The sequence below is a fragment of the Pteronotus mesoamericanus genome, unplaced genomic scaffold, assembly GCF_021234165.1.
Source record: "Pteronotus mesoamericanus isolate MK-2021 breed Mesoamerican mustached bat unplaced genomic scaffold, CSHL_Meso_final scaffold_54, whole genome shotgun sequence".
NCBI lineage: Eukaryota > Metazoa > Chordata > Mammalia > Chiroptera > Mormoopidae > Pteronotus > Pteronotus mesoamericanus.
This window is the reverse complement of record NW_026555321.1, coordinates 21,333,208-21,350,690: the sequence shown is the minus strand read 5'-3', so window position 1 is coordinate 21,350,690 and position 17,483 is coordinate 21,333,208. Positions and strand designations below refer to the sequence as shown.

General features: G+C 41.9%; 1 protein-coding gene across 7 annotated transcripts; it reads right to left on the bottom strand.

The window, feature by feature from the left end:
• Nucleotides 1–449: 449 nt before the first annotated feature.
• On the bottom strand, nucleotides 450–16,242 carry CDV3 (CDV3 homolog). 7 transcript variants are annotated; one of them, XM_054595657.1, is made up of 5 exons: nucleotides 15,625–16,242; nucleotides 14,826–14,902; nucleotides 7,113–7,258; nucleotides 3,997–4,150; nucleotides 450–2,807 (listed from the first exon to the last, which is right to left on the bottom strand). In XM_054595657.1, the coding sequence occupies exons 1-5, from the start codon at nucleotides 15,856–15,858 to the stop codon at nucleotides 2,657–2,659; spliced, it is 762 nt and encodes a 253-aa protein (XP_054451632.1). In that variant the 5' UTR covers nucleotides 15,859–16,242; the 3' UTR covers nucleotides 450–2,656. The 7 variants fall into 7 exon arrangements, with proteins under 7 accessions (XP_054451632.1, XP_054451631.1, XP_054451636.1 ...); XM_054595656.1 differs by having other exon boundaries at nucleotides 3,997–4,156; nucleotides 15,625–16,240; XM_054595661.1 differs by having other exon boundaries at nucleotides 450–2,629; nucleotides 3,997–4,156; nucleotides 15,625–16,240.
• Nucleotides 16,243–17,483: the final 1,241 nt, after the last annotated feature.

Genomic DNA, 17,483 nt, shown 5'->3' with positions numbered 1-17,483 from the left:
TAAACTCCATTACCAAAAAAGACTTGAAATATACTTTCTCTAGTTCAGAAATTTAGGGACGATAATCTAGACTAAATCCTGAAGTTTAAAATGGTTGCTCATTTGAGAAATTTATAAACTTCTCAAAGGACAATGCTTCAAATGTTTAGTCTACATAGTAAAGACTGTAAATTCCCTTGCCTGGGCTTAAGATAACACAATCGAATATAGTAATGAAGACAGAAGCACATTTCAATGCTTTATCTTTGGAAAGAAATCCATCACAGCTTTGCAGCCACATTCCTTCCAGGTCTCTGTTTTTAAAAGAGTACTCTGTGAACATGTCTCAAAGTTCACTCCTGAGATGAAAATATTATCATCCTACTACAGCTAAGGAGGCACAACATCACTTTACCACTTTCAGAGAAAGAAAATAGGTTAAGGGTTAAGAATAAAAACTATCAGACTCCTAAACCCATATACTTACTTTTTATTGAATGTTAATGTTACAGAGTTCTTGCACTGCCAAACCATGCCTGAGACGTCAAAGAAAGAAATGGTACAATGGACAACCTATCCACCCATCATACAGTATATTAAAACTTGATTCATGTGCATTTTGGTAATTTCACAATCTTTTAAAAAGTTGTAACGAGTTGGTTTTAAATCTCCTGAAAGTCTTCAGATTTCTAGTACAGTATGCCATTAAATAAGTTCCACATATCCATCTCAGTTCATTCCTCAAATAACACAATCCTCAACAGAATTTTGCTGGAAAAAAATGCATATTTTCAGGGAAAATATGTGGCTCAAGGTCCAAGTGATTCGTTAAGATTTTTGGTTCCCAAATGAAGTCTTCAGTTTAACCAAGAATCCTGTTTCTCGCTTCATCAGCCCACCTCTCCTTGGCCTGCTCAGCAGCTCACCCAAGCACATCAGAAGGCAGGCACCCTGGCGCCACCTCAGGTACCACCAACACTATCGCCCAGAAATGGCTGGCAGCTCCTGTCAGGGGATCCTGAAATCCCCCAAGGAATCCGATTCCTGCACTGACACTTTTATCAAGACTAACTCCCACGGAAATATGCTCCCACATCAGGATAGTTTTACTCACCCGTTTGCTTCACTCTTGCCAGTAGCAAGTCTGCAACTCCTGCCATTTATTTGGCTAAGGGATTTATTATAGAGAAACCCAGACTCTGCATCAAGTGGTCACATACCACTTTGAAATATTTCTATTGAACAAAAGATACAAAACTAGGAAATTACCAGACTATCTCATTAGATGTAAAGAAACTTTTCAGTCATCCTGGGTATCTCCCTGAAGTCCCTTCTAAGGACTAAAAATTACTGGATAAGCTATAATTATTAAAAACAGAAGTGCTACATCACCTGTCTTTCACCCCTTTCCAAATCAACAGCATGGAGACACACCAAAAGGTTGATTAACAGAGTCACCCTGGGACAATCACTGCATCTATAGAATGTCCAATAACTTAAACATTTGGGCACAAGTATATCTGTAATTGTCAAGGATCACGTGAGATCCATAAAAGCTAAGTGGGTTTTAGGTTGAGGTTCTGCTCATGTTGCTCTGAACTTATAGAACAGGTCACTGAATCCCTTGGCCTGAGCAGAAACCACAGTTAACTTTACGATTTAGACCTGATTCGAGGAGGCTTTAGCAGCACCTGAAGTAGAGCCCCCTGCATCCACTGCCCTTTACATCAAAGGCTATTTGGTTCCACTCTAGGGATTGGCAATTTCATGAGACATTTCACAATTCTAATGCATATTCAGGTCACTTACTTAATCAAGCAATATGCTCTGTCAAAGGACTTCTTCCAAGTCAAAGCAAAAAAAAGGCCTTAATGTAGAACATAGAAAAAAGCACTATCCAAATAAAAATTTCTAGAAGAAACAAGATTATCCCCTCCCATACCCCCTTTCCCACTTGGTGGACCCAAGTTTGGTTGAATTTGTGGTTACCTCAGAATACAACTCAAAGTTTAAATTATAAATCACAGCCCTACAGATATCTGAACACATCAGTTCTTTTGAGAGCGGCGCGTTCCAGGAAGTCTACTACAGCCACAGCCCACTACAGAGAGCATTCCTTAAGGGTGGGGTACAGGACAGGGTAATTAAGGTCACTTAAATCTTCATCTTTTACAGCAGATCAGAACCCAGATGGCTGACTTTCTGCAGGATTTCTGATAGGAATCCAGTAGAGCTGGTTTCAAGTTTCACATCAACACTTAAGAGCTGTAACCTTCTTGTCCAGAAGTTGTGATCCACGTGAAGTCCACATATGCAGCAAATCTGAGGTAGTCAACCTTACAAAGGCTCAGTATCTGAACATAAAAAGATTTTGAAATGACCACTGGCTGCAGTTTTTGTGGGTTGTTTTTTTTCTTTGTATTTGCAGAGTAATTATTATGAAAGAACACTGCTGAATCTAGTTCACACATTTATAATAATGAAACCCCCCCTATGTTCAGTACACATAAAGAGCAGCTGGGACACATGAAACTTCCACAGCGCAACAGGGCCGGTCACGTTTATCGAGGGGTCTGCATCGGCCGCCGTAGATCCAGCAGAGGTCAGGTGGCGAGTGGCTGTTCGTGGTGGTTAGCTGCGGTCTAGTTACCTTAGAAGGGTTAGCAAAGACCATTCCTTAACTGTGTTGTGTGTGGCTGCTTTTCTGATTTTCAAGCACAGCATACTGGTTGTCTAGCTGGAGTTTAAGGGCCTGGTTTTTGGAAACCTCATCCCTACCTCTAGTTTTGTGTCTTACTACTTCAAAGCTCTTCTCCATTTCTTTATCCCTAAGGGAAAATAAATGTAATCAGTAAATATTTCTTGAGGTTGTTTTTAAAATATTCTTGAGTTGTTTTTTTTTTTTTAAAAAGCCACCCTTAAAGAAATCTTGAGGGAGAGACAGGAGGGGTATACTGGTATTTAAAATCCTTATCAAACCATTTTTAAGGCTTCAATTGAATAGAAAACATAGAATACTGTAATTGAATCTCTATGGTTCCAAGTTCTGTAGTAGCAAATCTACTGTAGTATTCACTTTCAACTGCAAACCTACTTTGGGACCAGCCTGAAGACAACTGGAAAGTTAAAAAGCTCTCTAATAACGTGGTGATTCCTTCTAAGATTCACTTTCACTGTTAGCAAATAGACAATGCATCTCCCTTTATGCGTAAGTGAGAGCAACAATTTTCTCACTCAGTTAAAGTTTACTCATTATTCAATGACTTCTCCTTGCTCCTACTTTACGGGAGCGGATCAGATAAAGAAGGATGAGTGTGGTAAATCGCTAACCCTTATTTCATAGGACGGGGCAGAGGAGGAGCAAGTCCAGGTGGAGGTTTAAAATCAAGCCAGTTGTGGTCTCAAAGAGGCAAAAAGGCTGGAATTTTACTTTAAAAGTCACCCTCCGCCCCGCCAAAAAAAACAAAAGCCGATTTTTCCATCTATCATTTACAATTCTTCCCATTTTATTTTAATAAATTCATGGCCCTAAACAAGATGTGGATGTGCCATATGTGGTCATTTAACTCCAGGTAGCATTCATTTTAAGTACCTGCTGAAATAAGATTTTAATATTAGATTTATAAATGCCAACGTCTTCCACCTATTCACATTTACTGGGAATACGACAAAACATTGCTCTTTCATTTCTAGTTTCCATATTATAAGGAACATAAACCAGGAATAATGTACTCAAAAAATTCTAGCTTGTGAGAATGACATGGCAGCTTTGTCAAAGCTACAAAACAACATAAACCAGGGGTAAGAGAAACTTCTGCAGATAAAGTTTGTCTTTAGTGCCCTTTCCCCTCTGCCCCTCCAGGGCACCTAAGTCCCACCCAAATTCTCTGCCCAGCAGATATAGCCTGGGCTTTACCAGTCAAGAGCAGCCCCTCCCCATGGGTTTTGTTTCCCCTACACCCCACTCCCCACCGAGGGACAGGCTCCAAAACCCAACCTGCTATTCAGAATACTCACTTCCGGCTTTCAACGTGCTTGGCGGTGGACTGCAGGGATGGGAACTGTGTGTCACTGTATATTTCTGGTGGTCCTTGGGGTGCTTTCCTTGTTGTAGTTAATCTGGCTCCAGGAGGCCTATACACACCACTAGTCATTGCCGGTTCTGGGGTTTCTGTAACTTACATTGCATCACAGTTTAGAGAAAACATTCAAATATATGGCATTTTAATGAACTAGTCTTGTAATCCAGATCATTTGACAATTACAGAAATAAAGCCAATACCTCACATAAGGCTTCTGGACAACAAAAGTAAAAGTAGTGATCTAGAAATGTTTGAAGGTGAAAATAGAACTCCCAGGGCAGTCTTCCAACTTCTCTTCCATGTACAACTTTAATTATCTCTGTAAATGAGTTCTGTAAGTCAACTCCCTGGAAGTGGGAGAGGAAACTGCTGAACCTCAGAGGCCTCATCAAGGGGCTGCCTTTCAGAATATGACTAGTTTCATACTCAGCTTACGTACCAGGAAATGTGGACACTTATTTGCCTTGGTAGTGCATGACATATGATGCCATGTATTAAAAACACTTATTTAATAAAATGTCTGTGTTGTTTATTTTTTATTCTAAAGATGACTGATAAGCCCCGGCTGGTGTGGCTCAGTAGACTGAGCACTGGCCTATGAGCTGAAAGGTCCCGGGTTTGAGTCCCAGTCAGGGCATACGCCTGGGTTGCAGGCCTGGTCCCCAGTTGGGGGGCTCATGGGAGGCCACCGATTGCTGTTTCTCTCACACATCAGTGTTTCGCTGCACAGTGCTCTTCCACCACTGCAAACAGTACTATTGGACAGCGCTACTTAGAGGCAGGAAACAAAGTAAGTAAAGACAGGTGCCATGCAAAAATTAAAGAGAAAGGTTTGTAAAGAAAGCACACAACAAGCAGGGTGGTTCTGGAAGGGGCTGTGATGTTAAATAAGGTGGTCCTGAAGGGTTGTCAGGCATGAGGTGAAAACTGAGCGAAGGACTGAACGGAAGAGGCAAGCGAATCAGAGCTGGCCAATCAGCCAAATCTGGTCCAATAACTGATTTTGTAAGTAATGTTTTACTGGAACACAACTACACTCACTGGGTGCACACAGTGTCTAAGGCTGCTTCTGTGCTACAACAGCAAAGCTGAATACTGAAATAGTCTGTAGGGCCTTCAAAGCCTAAATTATTTTCTGCCAGGTCCTTTACGGAAGAAGTTCACCAACTCCCAATATAAAGAAAAGAAAATTCCAGGTCACAAATACCAGTACAAAGAGCCTACAGAGCAAAGCGAGCAAGTTCAGATTAAGAGAAAGACAAAGTTAGGAAAAAGGAGGGCCACAGGGAAGGTGCCTAAGGCCTTGTAAGTCCCTGAGAACTTTAGTTTCCACTGATTAGAGGGGACGCCACTGTAGGTTTACAAACAGCATAGGACACACTCCACCATATCTGAAAAGTTCACTCTTGCTGCTGGCTGCATTGGGAAAGTGTATGTGAAGACGCAGACTGCCCAGGTAACAAACTATCTCAGTAATCCATGTAACAAAACAACAGTTCAAAAACAGGGTGGTGGTCATGGAATTACTGAGAACGAGTCATAAAATCTGAATTTATTTTGTAAGTAAGCCAAAAAGAATTTATGAACAGATAAAATTACATCTGGAGCAAAGAGAGGCTCAAAAATGACTCCAGTTTGTGGCCTAGGTGACTGAAAGAATAGCGCAGACATGAGAATGGCTGTTGGGTGCAGCATGTACATGAGTTCAGTTTTGGAAACGCTGGGCTTTAGGTGCGGGGTAGGCAGTTAAGATAAACGAGTCTGGAGTTCTGGAGAGCTCTGAGCTAATGATGTCAATTTACAGGTTGCTGGCATGTACACAGTGCCAAGGGAGACCTGAGAACCAGCCAACAAGGTGGCAGGAGAATTCAGTGTCCTGGAATCCAACAGAAGAGTCATTTCAAAAGAGTGAACAACTGTGGCAAACGCTGCTCATGGGGCAAATCAGATGAGGACTGAGACTTGGGCAACGGATTTAGCAATGCAGAGAGCATTAGAGATCACAGACAGGTGTAGTTAAAAAAAAAAAAAAAGTCAGATGGAAAAACACATCCATAGCAAAAGGCCAGAAAGGATACAAAATATTGACAGAGTAGTTATCTGTGATCTCTGAATAGCAAGATTTGGCATAATTTGTTTTTCTTTATATTATTCTGGATAAAATAATGAATATACATTACACCAGCAATATTCAACCAGTGTGCCCCAAGAATTTGTAAAACGTGCAATACCTGACTATTGAGTCAGGGGCACTGACCTCTTTTCCCTTAGATGTCAAATAAAAAAATGACGACCCACACAACAATAGCTATCCAGTGTGAACGAATCAAAATTATACCCTTTTTGGGTCAGATCAGCAAAAACGTATTTTTTGGTGTGCCACAGAATTACTTCATGTGTGCCATGAGATGAAAAAGGTTGAAAAATCACTGCATTAAAGCAATGTTTTTCAAACTTTTTTTCCATTATCACCATCTAAGGAGCCCTTCGAAACATTTTGTTCCTAATCACGACTGCCACCCTCCCCCCCAATGTTACCACCACAGATACACACTGCTCATCCGCTTACAGACTGCGGCCCTCTGATGGGCCACAAAACCATTGCAACATCTACGATTTCATCACCCCTCAAGAACCATTTTTTATCCCCTCAGGAGTGATAAAATCAACCCACAAGAATTCATGCTTCAAGATAGTAAAATGGAGAAGGGGGGAGGGGGGAATGGATAAAAGGACAAACAGGTGAAACAGGTAGCCAATATTCCTTAGTCATCTGTCCAAAACTGAAACAAATACTTAAATATTTAAATTTGGCAACTTAGTTTACACAGAAATTTAACCAGCCTACAGAAAAGCATGTATCTTAACTTACAAATTCCTTTGGATGTGAAAGTCTTTAAACAGATATATATATATCTATATCTATCTCCCTGCCAGGAGTGGAATGGAGCCCTACTCACCCCACCAAACGCATGTCTTTAGTTGAAAGCTGACTGTATATAAAATTATATGTAAGTAGACATCTTCATGAAAATGCAATATTAAAATTACCAATTACTGGAGCAGGAGGTGCTTGTACCGGAGCTGTTTTATTCCAGGGACCTGAAGATTTTTCTACACCACCACCGCCACCTCCTCCTTCTTCCCAATTATCACCTGGATCTTCTCTTTTTTCACTATCATCTTCTTCCTTTTCACTATTGGAAAAGCAAGCAAGAGAACTCAATTACAGAACAACTAGAAAAACTGTCAGTGCAAATCTTTAGTTCTATCAATGCTGGTTTTGGGTGACCGTGGAAGAAGTCACTTAAGCTCTACAAAGCCCAAATGCTCACTTGTTTAAAAGAAAGAAGGAGAAACAGGGGACTTTATAAGACTTCTACTTGACTTAATGTGAAAAAATGATTTCATTGCTGAAAAAAGGTATAGAAAACCACTTAGTGTGATCATACTCTGCACTACCCTTTTGCAAACTTCATGTACTCAAGAACATTTAGAAATATCTAACATACGGATACGCTAGGCTCTGACAAACTGCATGACTGGGTACAGCAGCCCTGAAGAAGAGCAGAACCCCAGCTACTGGCTCAAGCAACTGAGGAGGAGCGACTGTTCCTCTACCCTCGTATACAGACAAAAGGGTGACTTGAAGGATTCAAAGTATAATTACTAGATTTTTCTGACCAAAGTATACAACCAGGCATTTATGGTAAGCATATTTTTAGTGCTGGAATGTGTGGGTTTAAATATATATATATATATTTAAATATATATGTATTTAAATCCTCTCTCAAGGATATGCTCACTGATTTTAGAGAGGGGTGTGTGGGGAAGGGAGGGGAAGAAGGCGGGGTGGGGAGGGAGAGGAACATTGATGTGAGACGGAAACATATGCATGGGGACAACACTCCAACTGAGCCACCTGGCCAAAAGAGAATGGTTTTTTTTTTGAACGCTGTATAATTTCATTTGCTAATCTGTTAGTATGTTACAAAATACTATCAAAATTAGAATTCACATTTCAACAAAGGAAAACAAGTCAGTGCTTAAGTGTTTATACATCAGTGCTAAGGATTTAGCTAGAGCCAGTCTCTGTCTGACAGGAAATATACAGACCTGGTCCCTAACACCACATATGTGTCACCAATTTAAAAAAGGAAGGAAGAGAATATAAGAACAGTCATTGGCTCCCTAGTGATTATAAATGCAAAAGCCATCTTCAGTGGCACACAGCATCCTAAGACTGCCTGCAGTGTTTTTTTAATGCCATTTTAAAATTTCTTTATTCTTGAACTGGCTTGAGGCAGAAACCTGTAATTTCCCCAAGTTTCCTTTGATTATTTCTCCTTTTGCTGGATTGCTTATTATGATTTTATGTAAACCTGAATGTTCTAAATTATCAAGCACATATCTTGTCTCTCTATACTGCTGGCTCCAGAGCAGGGAGATAACTGCCAAACCAAACTTCCTTCTCCCAACTCTGTCCTCGCTGACGATGCATCTGGCAGGCACAGGCTACCAACCTTCTCCCCGAATTATTTCCCATGACACTGGTGGTTCTCCCTAGGTATTCAGTTTATTAGTCTCCACCATTCTGACTACCCCTAAAAAAACAACAAAAAAAAAAACCCCTGGCTGTTGTCTAAAGCTCTGACTTTTGGCCTTCCATTTTTTCAGACACATTCTCCTTTTGCTATCTGACCCAATCATGGCCCTAACAATGTACAGATGCCCTCCACCCTGACTACATGACCTCTGAACATCATGGCCTCTCTTGACCTCTGCAAAAGACCATCTAAGGGTGCTTTCCTTCCATTTCTTTTAAAACAAGACAAGCCCTGGCTATAGAACAAATTTCTTGGACAGCTACTGGTCTCCTTTAAAGACATTTATTAAAAAATTTCAATGATAATAGTGTCATCATATGAACTGTCCACCAACCAGAATGATTCTAGAATTCAGAGGCTTAGGGAGGCAATGAGGAAGGGGAAAAGGGAACAAACCTATCCTCAGTCTGCATCTACAGCACGATTTTACTTAAGACTATTGTTTGGGAGGAAGAAATGATGGAGACTATGGCCAAGTCACTCCTCAATTTTCTTTTACGTTAACAAAGAATCCTGTGCAGTCATTTAAATAAAATGTTTGGCCAGTCATAAACCAACAACTTACTAAAACAAATTTTATACACCTAAAATAGAAAGACACCTAGGATGATTTTTAAAATGTTAAGAGAAATAGCTGGGCCCTGGCCAGTATGGCTCAGATGGTTGGAGCATTCTCCTACGGACTGAAAGGTCACAGGTTCCATCCCTGGTTGGGGTGCATATGAGAAGGCACCCAGCTGATGTGTGTGTCTCTCTCCCTCTCCCCCTCTCTAAAAGCAATGAAAAAATGTCTTTGGCTAAGGATTAAAAAAACTTTTTTTAAGAAAAGTAGCTGGTGCCAAAATGCATGACTTTATTTTTCTCATGCAAGAGGCAGTTATGAGCAAATTCTAAAGCCAGACTGCCTGGTTCAAATCATCCAGGTGCTGCCACTTACTAGCCAGGAGACTCTGGGTATGGTTTAACTTCTGTATGCCTCAGTTTCCTCCTGTGTAAAATGGGGATACCAGCCCCATTATGAAGAATGAGTAAGTTAATAGACATAAAGCACTGAGAACAGTATCTGGCACAGAGAAAGTGTTCACTATTGCATGCTTTTAAATATTCATGTGAATTTGCACACAAGCAGCACATATACCACCTTTATGATAGGAAAAAATAATAGGTTTCATTGGGGAAAAACAAACAGGAAAACATGTTCTTTTAAAATAGACACCAAACAGTATGCCCTGTTTTATAAAGATTATTGAATAGAATGAACGACCATGTAAGGGATATGAACCTCATAATTTATACAGCAATCTAATGGTGGTATCCAAACATCAGAACTATCTCCAAAAAAGTTTAAAAAAGTTACCCACTTCTGAAGCCATGCCAATGGTAACTACACCATAATGTAATCTGCTTGGTTCATAAATGTTACTCACCTGTAACATAAATGTTACAACGAACTAAACAGTAATGTCCCAGCAAACTCAATACATGCCAGACAGGGAGGTTAAGACCCTCACAATGATTTAAGTGCCTTCACAGCACTTTTATATTTTCATATACCCAAGCTGTGATAGCTTTCAGTAGGACATTTACATTTTGAAACAGCAATGTATTGAATTACAATTGCTCAAATATATGTACATTAGACTCTAAAAATAGCTTTTCCCTCCAATTAATATTTGGTGATTAATTATCTGAACTCCAGAATGATTAGCCTGTAATAAACAACTGAAAACCAAAAAATTTTAACACTAATTGTCCCAAAGCAGAATGAATTTGGATAATTCTTATACATACACTGTTACTCTTTTCAAATGTTTCAAATTTTTAAAAATGCTCTTTTTAAAAAGCATACTGCTTTTCTAATTCACAAAAAAAAGTTAAAGATTTTATTTATTTTTAGAGGGAGGGAAAAGGAGAAAGAAAGTGAGGGAGAGAAATATCGATGTGCAAAGAATGACTGGTTGCCTCACTTGCTCCCAACCGGGGACTGGCCTGCAATCCAGGCATGTGCCCTGACCAGGAATCAAACCAGCGACCTTTCGTATCCACTGAGCCACACTAGTCAGGCATAATTAACAAAAAATTTTAAAGAAAACTCTAGTTTGGTCTAATAGACTATTTAGAGTCCCAAGTAAAAGAAGATTGTTTTATGTCGAGTATTTATCACCTCCTTACCCTCAAAGTGAAGAAATAAGTAATCACAAATCTAAAATTACTTCTAGATGATAAACTGTTACTAAAAAATAAGAGGGATCTATTAATTTGATGGACTGTGTATTTATAATTGGCACAATAAGTCAACTTAGTATTGAGGCTTCTTAAGATTCTGAAATACTAGCTAAACTAAACACTAGAAATTGTCTAGTTAAGACCCTTCATCCAACAGGGGGAACTATGTATGGCCCAGAGATTCCAAACATCTTGCCAAAATGCCACAGCATTAATGGCAGGGCAGAAATGATTTAAATATCCTATTACTTGTTCATATTTGCACATTCCAGAAAATGTCAAATCTCCAAATACCAAAGTCAAAACAAGAACCATCTCTCAAGCACAATTAGGCTAAAAACCTGTGTCTGACCCACATGTAACATATAGCTTCTCATCAGCTATTTTGGCGATTTTAAACACCATGATGCCATGGTAAATTCAGTATCACAATTCACAGTATACTGTCTTAAATACGCGGGCCTGACAGGCACTATCGGTGGGGTCGGAGGAATGATGGTGCTAGAATAGGAGTATGTACTGAATATCTGCGAGGCCAGGCAGCGCTCCAATTTTACAAAGTTAAACTTTGAAACAACACTAAAGCAGGGAGAAAACCCATTGTACATGCAAGAACACTGATACTCAGACATTTAAATACTCTTCCAGGGCTACAAAGTAGCAGAGCCAAGTCCTGGGACTCCACAGCGGTATTCCTTCAGCTTGCCTCTTATTTCATTTTATCCTCTTTACAGCTCTACGATATGACACAGAAATTCTCTCTATTTTGAGATTTGAGGAATTCACTGTCTTTAATAAGGTTGTTCAGGATTACACATCCTACAGCAGTATATTTATAAAGAACAGAACGTTCCTACCTTCTTATCTTAAAGGACATTACATGAGAATTTATGTATCCTAAAGGGGAAGCAGCTAAAACAAAATCAGCCTCAACTGTGTTTCTGGTGGAACGCTGGGCATCTCCACTGGTTCGACACTATTATCCAGCAACTGTTACAAGAGTAAAATGGGGAGACAGAAATGGCCCGATGAGTGCTGCCTGGTGGCTTAAGTGTCACTGCACCTCATCCAAGGACTTTCTCTACCCCTTCATGGCAGACAAGGTCTCTCCCTCCTGGGCCGCCTAACACGCTGCACATCACTGGAATGACTTACTGGTGTACAGTAGTAGAGCATGAGTTTATGACACCAAGACCCAGGACAATGTGTAGCAGTCACACAAATACTTTCTATGCTAGACCCAGTTTGGATGCAGAAGTAATAATCTCAATGGTTTCCCTCTCAAGAATTTATAAGTAATGACAGGATCTTGAATAAAATCTATTAATTTAGACACAAATTTGACACATGCCCTTACAGTAATACTCTTGGTACTTAAAACCCTGTGCTAGCTGGTACATGAGATAGGATACTGACATAGTATGTTTGCTGCTACTGAAATTTCCCCCCTTTCAAATGAACACTTATCTTCGATAAAGGTACAGCTTGTTAACATACTATAAACACTAGTGCCAAGAACTTTAAAAGTGTATTAATATCCATAACTAACTAAAGGTTAGGTAAATGTAGCAAAAATGATTGGTAGATTTAAGTAAGCAAAGAGTATATGGGTACTTATTTTACTATTTTTGCAACTTTTTTGAAGTTTGTAATTTTCCAAAGCAGTAAGTTGGAAGAAAAAAAGGCTGGGCCTTTCAAGGTATTTTAAGTCAAATTCCAAAGTTTCATTTTCCTTGTCCCATATTGAGAGAGCAAGGCTGCCTCTCTCATTTACAGAAAAAAAGACTGAAGGAATAAAGAACCCCACACCTCCCAATGTCAGAGAAAAGGGAAAAAAATCTAATTTCTCTTCCTTTTTACAGGTTCTACACAAAAGGTAAGACCAAGCTAAAGAAGACACGTGTTCAAGATCTCCAGCAACATTAAACACTAAGGGAAATTTCTGTTTGTACTGTTATACTAATGCCAACCCGTACATGTCATTTTCTCCTTTTATGTCCAGAGTGAACTGACTCACCACAGTCTGACATTAGTCATGATCACCTTATGTGACTTCACTACTCCTTCTCCTCAAATCTTAGTATTATAAATCAGGGGCCTGGAGGTTAAATAGCAGAGAAATTCCCAAGAGTAAGACAGTCTAATTTACCCACTTATCTACATTAGTATTAATTAAGTGGGTATTTTACAAACATCCTATTCAAAATCCTCACAACACTCAGCAGTCATCTCAGTTTTGCAGATAAGAACCAACAATCAAAAGCAAAGTGACTTGTCACACACAAGCAGCAGGGCTAAAATGCAAACTTAGGTTTATCTTTTTCCTAAAGTTCATCATTTTGCCACATTAGCAACTCCATCCCATCTATGTGAGTAACCACTCCCATGAATGATGTGTTTTTTCTTGGGGACACCTTCCTGCATCGTTTCACTGTTGAGAACATTTAGTACAGATTTTATAAGGATAGTAAGTATATAAAGTGAAAATTTTAGTCCTTGTTATAAAACTCCAGATGGCTTGTCTCAAGCCTTTCCTGGAAACTGTTAGTAGACTCCCCTTGACTGAATGAATGACAAAAACACAGGCCAGACTCCACAATGACTGAGGATCCACTAAAGTAGCTTCTTGAAGAAGGTATGTTTTTCAATGTTGGTAGGTTAGGGGAAGACCTCTGGACAGCCACTTAGGGGCAGTGACTACATGCTAAGAATAATGAAAAAAATCCACAATACAAAAGCTGGTCTACCTCAGGTCAAGCAGAACTTAAACGCTCATCCTAGCTGAGATTTACTTATGCCCCTGGCAAAGGTGAAGGATAAGAGTAATTTAAGGAATGTTTCAACATCTCAGGGGTAGCCAAAAATAAAGATTAAATAGCCTTGAATATGGATGTGAGATATATATTCAATGCCAGAAAAACAGGTGCAGTTTAAAATCATCCATAATAAAACAATCAATTTCTAACATTAAGTGAACTTGAAACATTTTTCCCTCGGAAAGTGCTACTCTTGCTGAGCAAATTCAACAGGACCAAACACTATTCTTCCCGTCTTTTAAGTCTTTAAGAATCTGCAGTCAGGAAAGGAGGACCAAGAGCCTTCCTCCGTAACACAACAGAGGACCCACACACAGGCAGTTCCATAAACCCAAATGGTTAAGAAGTAAAACTCCAGTCTAATTTACTTCTGCTTAACACTATTACACAGGAATCTCAAGAGTGAAGAAGCCGCATTCCCTCAAAGCTTCGCATTATCAATCAGGTTTCATTGTGGTTAAGCTCATGAAAAGGTGTGAAAGAAGGTGGGACATTAATACCTAGCTGTGGTAGGTATTCAATAGGTGTCAAAATTGGCCCCGGTTTTTTAATGAATTAAGACCATTAATATTACCATCTAGAGAGGCCAAAAGACAGTATTTTGTTAAGAAAAAGTATTTCCTCCACTGTGCCACGTGGTCACTGGCATATACAAACTGCCAACTTCAAACTGATTTAAAGGGTTTTAAATCTTAAAGAGAAGCCTATATTCACTTGTTTTTTCTACTTTACCAGCCCCTCAAAATACGACATTTATTTACATGAATCTAAAATTGATTGCTGTAAGTTGGATTTGATAAAATATGTTAACTTCAAATTCTCTAAAAGCCAACCAATGCAATTTTTAAAAAGTACTGCTCTCTAGACCTTAATAAAAAAGACTAGCCAGGACTGGAAGTAGGCAAGCTCTCCCAGGATTTTAGGAGCTGGCAGCTAATTTGATCAGCATACAGAATGACGGCCATCACAGAGAGAAGGAATAGACAGTTATTAGAGCCCTAATAAGCATATGTAAAATGCAAGGCTACTATGATGCTATTTTGGAGCTAAAGAAAAACCAGACATACAACACCTATCCTTAGGGCTATCTAAACATTTTTGTAACCAGACCATACCTTATTTGCATTGCCTGAACTCTGAGGCCGCTGTAATCAACCTCTTTTTGCTCAAATTCTTTCCACTCATCTTCATCCTGTAAAACACATACCATCTGATTAAAGATATTCGTAAAAATACCACTAAGGCAAATATCAGACTATGAAAAGTGGATCAAGTGACTGGAACCTAAAGTACTGACTCATTTTCTGGCCAAAGCCCTTGCTTGATCCCGAGGTCGACTAGGCTGGAGGACAAATGTGCCCTTTCAACACTGTTACTTCCACCCGGTTCCTTCACAAGAGCTGTTAATTTAAAATCAACCAGGAAAAGTCAAATGAAAAACTCAATAGTAAGCCCACAACTAAATGTCTACCTTAATGTCGCCATGTGACTTTTTTCCCACCGTCCTAAAGATCAAGTCATGCCAATTAAGAGTGGCCACAAATGCGGTTGTTAGAAAATTCAGCTCCGACTCCTGCGCTTAAGTCAGGACACTAAATTGCTCACAGTAAACGTCACTCGATAAATGCTGCTATATACCGGGCACTTCGGACACAGACCAATTTCCCCTTGAGGGTGCTGCTCCCTTGGTCCTGGCTCAAGCCAAGCGACGCTGGGTGCAGTAGGGCGGGTCGGGAGCGGAGTGGAAGGGGTCCCACCGGGAGGCTAGCGGGCTCGACAGGAGAAGCCCACGTCACGTGGCCGGCCTCCGCGCCCGTCCGCCCTCTGGCCGGCCCCCGGACGCTCCGCCAGGCAGGCGGAGGAAGGCACATGGGCGCAAGCGCGCAGCTCCGGCCCCGAATCCCGGCCCCTCACCTTCGTCACGGCCTTGGTGGCGGCACCAAGGCCCGCGGCTCCCGCGGTCCCGCCGTCGGCCGGCCGGGCTCCCGCGCCCGCCCCACTGCCCGCCGCGCCCGCGGCTCCGCCGCTCCCGCTGGCGGCACCCGCAGCGCCCGCGGCGCTCGCTGCCCGGTTGCTTCGCTCCTTTTTCTTCTTCTTGTCTCTCTTGGCGAAGAAGTTGTCCAGGCTCCGCTCCTCTGTCTCGGCCATGGCCTTGGCCTCCTCGACCCGGATGGGTGGGGCCGGCGGCGGGCGCGGCTCGCGGGGCTCCGACCTCCGGGTGGACGCCGGCTCTGCGCTCAAGCTCCCGGGCGCGGCGACGCCTCGGCCCCGCGGGGTTGCCGAGGCGTGAGAGGCCGGACGGGCGGCTCCCCCCCGCGTGCTGTCCGGCGGTGGTACGGTCCTCCTGGTGGCTCGCGCGCCCCTGCAGGCACCCGAGTCCGCCGAGGCTGCCGCTGCTGCCGCGACCACGGTGCAGGATCCCGCCCGCTCCGCAGACGGAGGGGGAAAGGAACGCGCGGGTCAGAAGCTCCGGCGTGAGTGGACTAGCGGCGGCGCGTGCAGGAGGAAGACGCGCGCGCGCGCAGGCCCGGAGAGGAGGGGAGAAGGGGTGGGGAGGGGAGGGAAGGGGAGGAGGGAGGGCGGGCCACCAGAATAGAGAGGCAGCGTCCGCGCCTGCGTACTAAGATCTGCCCACCGCTGTGGGAGCGCGGCGGGGAGGGCGGTGGGAGGAGACGGAGGCGGAGTTGGAAAAGGAGCCAATCAAGTGCCAAAACGAAGCGCTTAGGCGACAATCTCTGTCACAAACGGGGCGGGGCCGTGGCATGGGGGCGGGAAGAGAACGTATGCTAAATAAGTGACGTTATGATGATTTCGCCAATCGGGAGGCCAAGTTTAACTTTGAGGGTGGGCATTTAGAGAACTGGCTGGTGACTGGGCAAAGGAGGTAGAAGGGGTGGTTGGGTGCGGTGTAGGCGCATGCGTGAGATACACGTGTGCCTGCTCCCCTACAGCGGATCGTGGCCTTGCCGTTTGAACTTTATCGAAACGGAAAGGCACTGTGTTCACCCAGCTATGTTAAAGATGGTACCGCTCCCTTACTGGCTTCTGTACTCCACCCTCTCTGGTCTGAATTATTTTCATTTTTACGGGATTATTATGAAAGCGGGCTTGAAGTTTAGGTCTCCTTTAAATATCTTTAATAAACGAATGGGTAGATAGAAGGGGGCTGACTTTTGCCTAAACATCACCGTCTACGAGATATGTCTATTAAGTTCAAGCTAAATAAATCTGACCCTCAAGCACCTGATCTGGGAATCGGTAGGTTTTGTATGTTGGGAAAGTGTACCTGTTGGCTACCTAGTACAGTGCTTAATTAGATGGGAGATGCATGATTTTTTTTAATACATGTAAACAGTGTCCCCTGCGCTGGCTGGAGTCTGGATGATGACTGCAATTTATCCTTAGCTTTTATCCCTGATAAAAGGAGGGGAATGGCATATTACAGGAATGGCGACAAATATGCCTATGCAAACCTGGCGTTACCACTTAAGTACCCTCTGAGCCTTGAGAATGAAATGAATCCTTGTATATGTAAAAGGTGGTCTGCTGTAAGGTATTAAACTTTCCACTTCCTCCTAAGGACAGAGGAGAGAGCTGTCACAACCACTGAGGAAATGACTCAGACATATGTTAGAAGCCTCATAGGATAGATAGAGCACAGACAGCAAATGGAGCTATTTCTTTGTCTTTTACAGGTTCTCCATTAAAGGTCGCTACCCTCTCCCCTATTTTAAAGAATTAAGTCCAGAATATGTTAAAGAACTAAATCAAGG

Excerpts from the sequence above, each read along its gene's own strand:
- CDV3 (XM_054595656.1), bottom strand. The coding sequence starts at position 15,858 with ATGGCCGAGACAGAGGAGCGGAGCCTGGACAACTTCTTCGCCAAGAGA. Across the intron at positions 7,259-14,825 it reads GTTCAGGCAATGCAAATAAG|TGAAAAGGAAGAAGATGATA; the intron begins GTATGGTCTGGT and ends CTTTTCCAATAG. Across the intron at positions 2,808-3,996 it reads AAGCACGTTGAAAGCCGGAA|GGATAAAGAAATGGAGAAGA; the intron begins GTGAGTATTCTG and ends ATTTTCCCTTAG.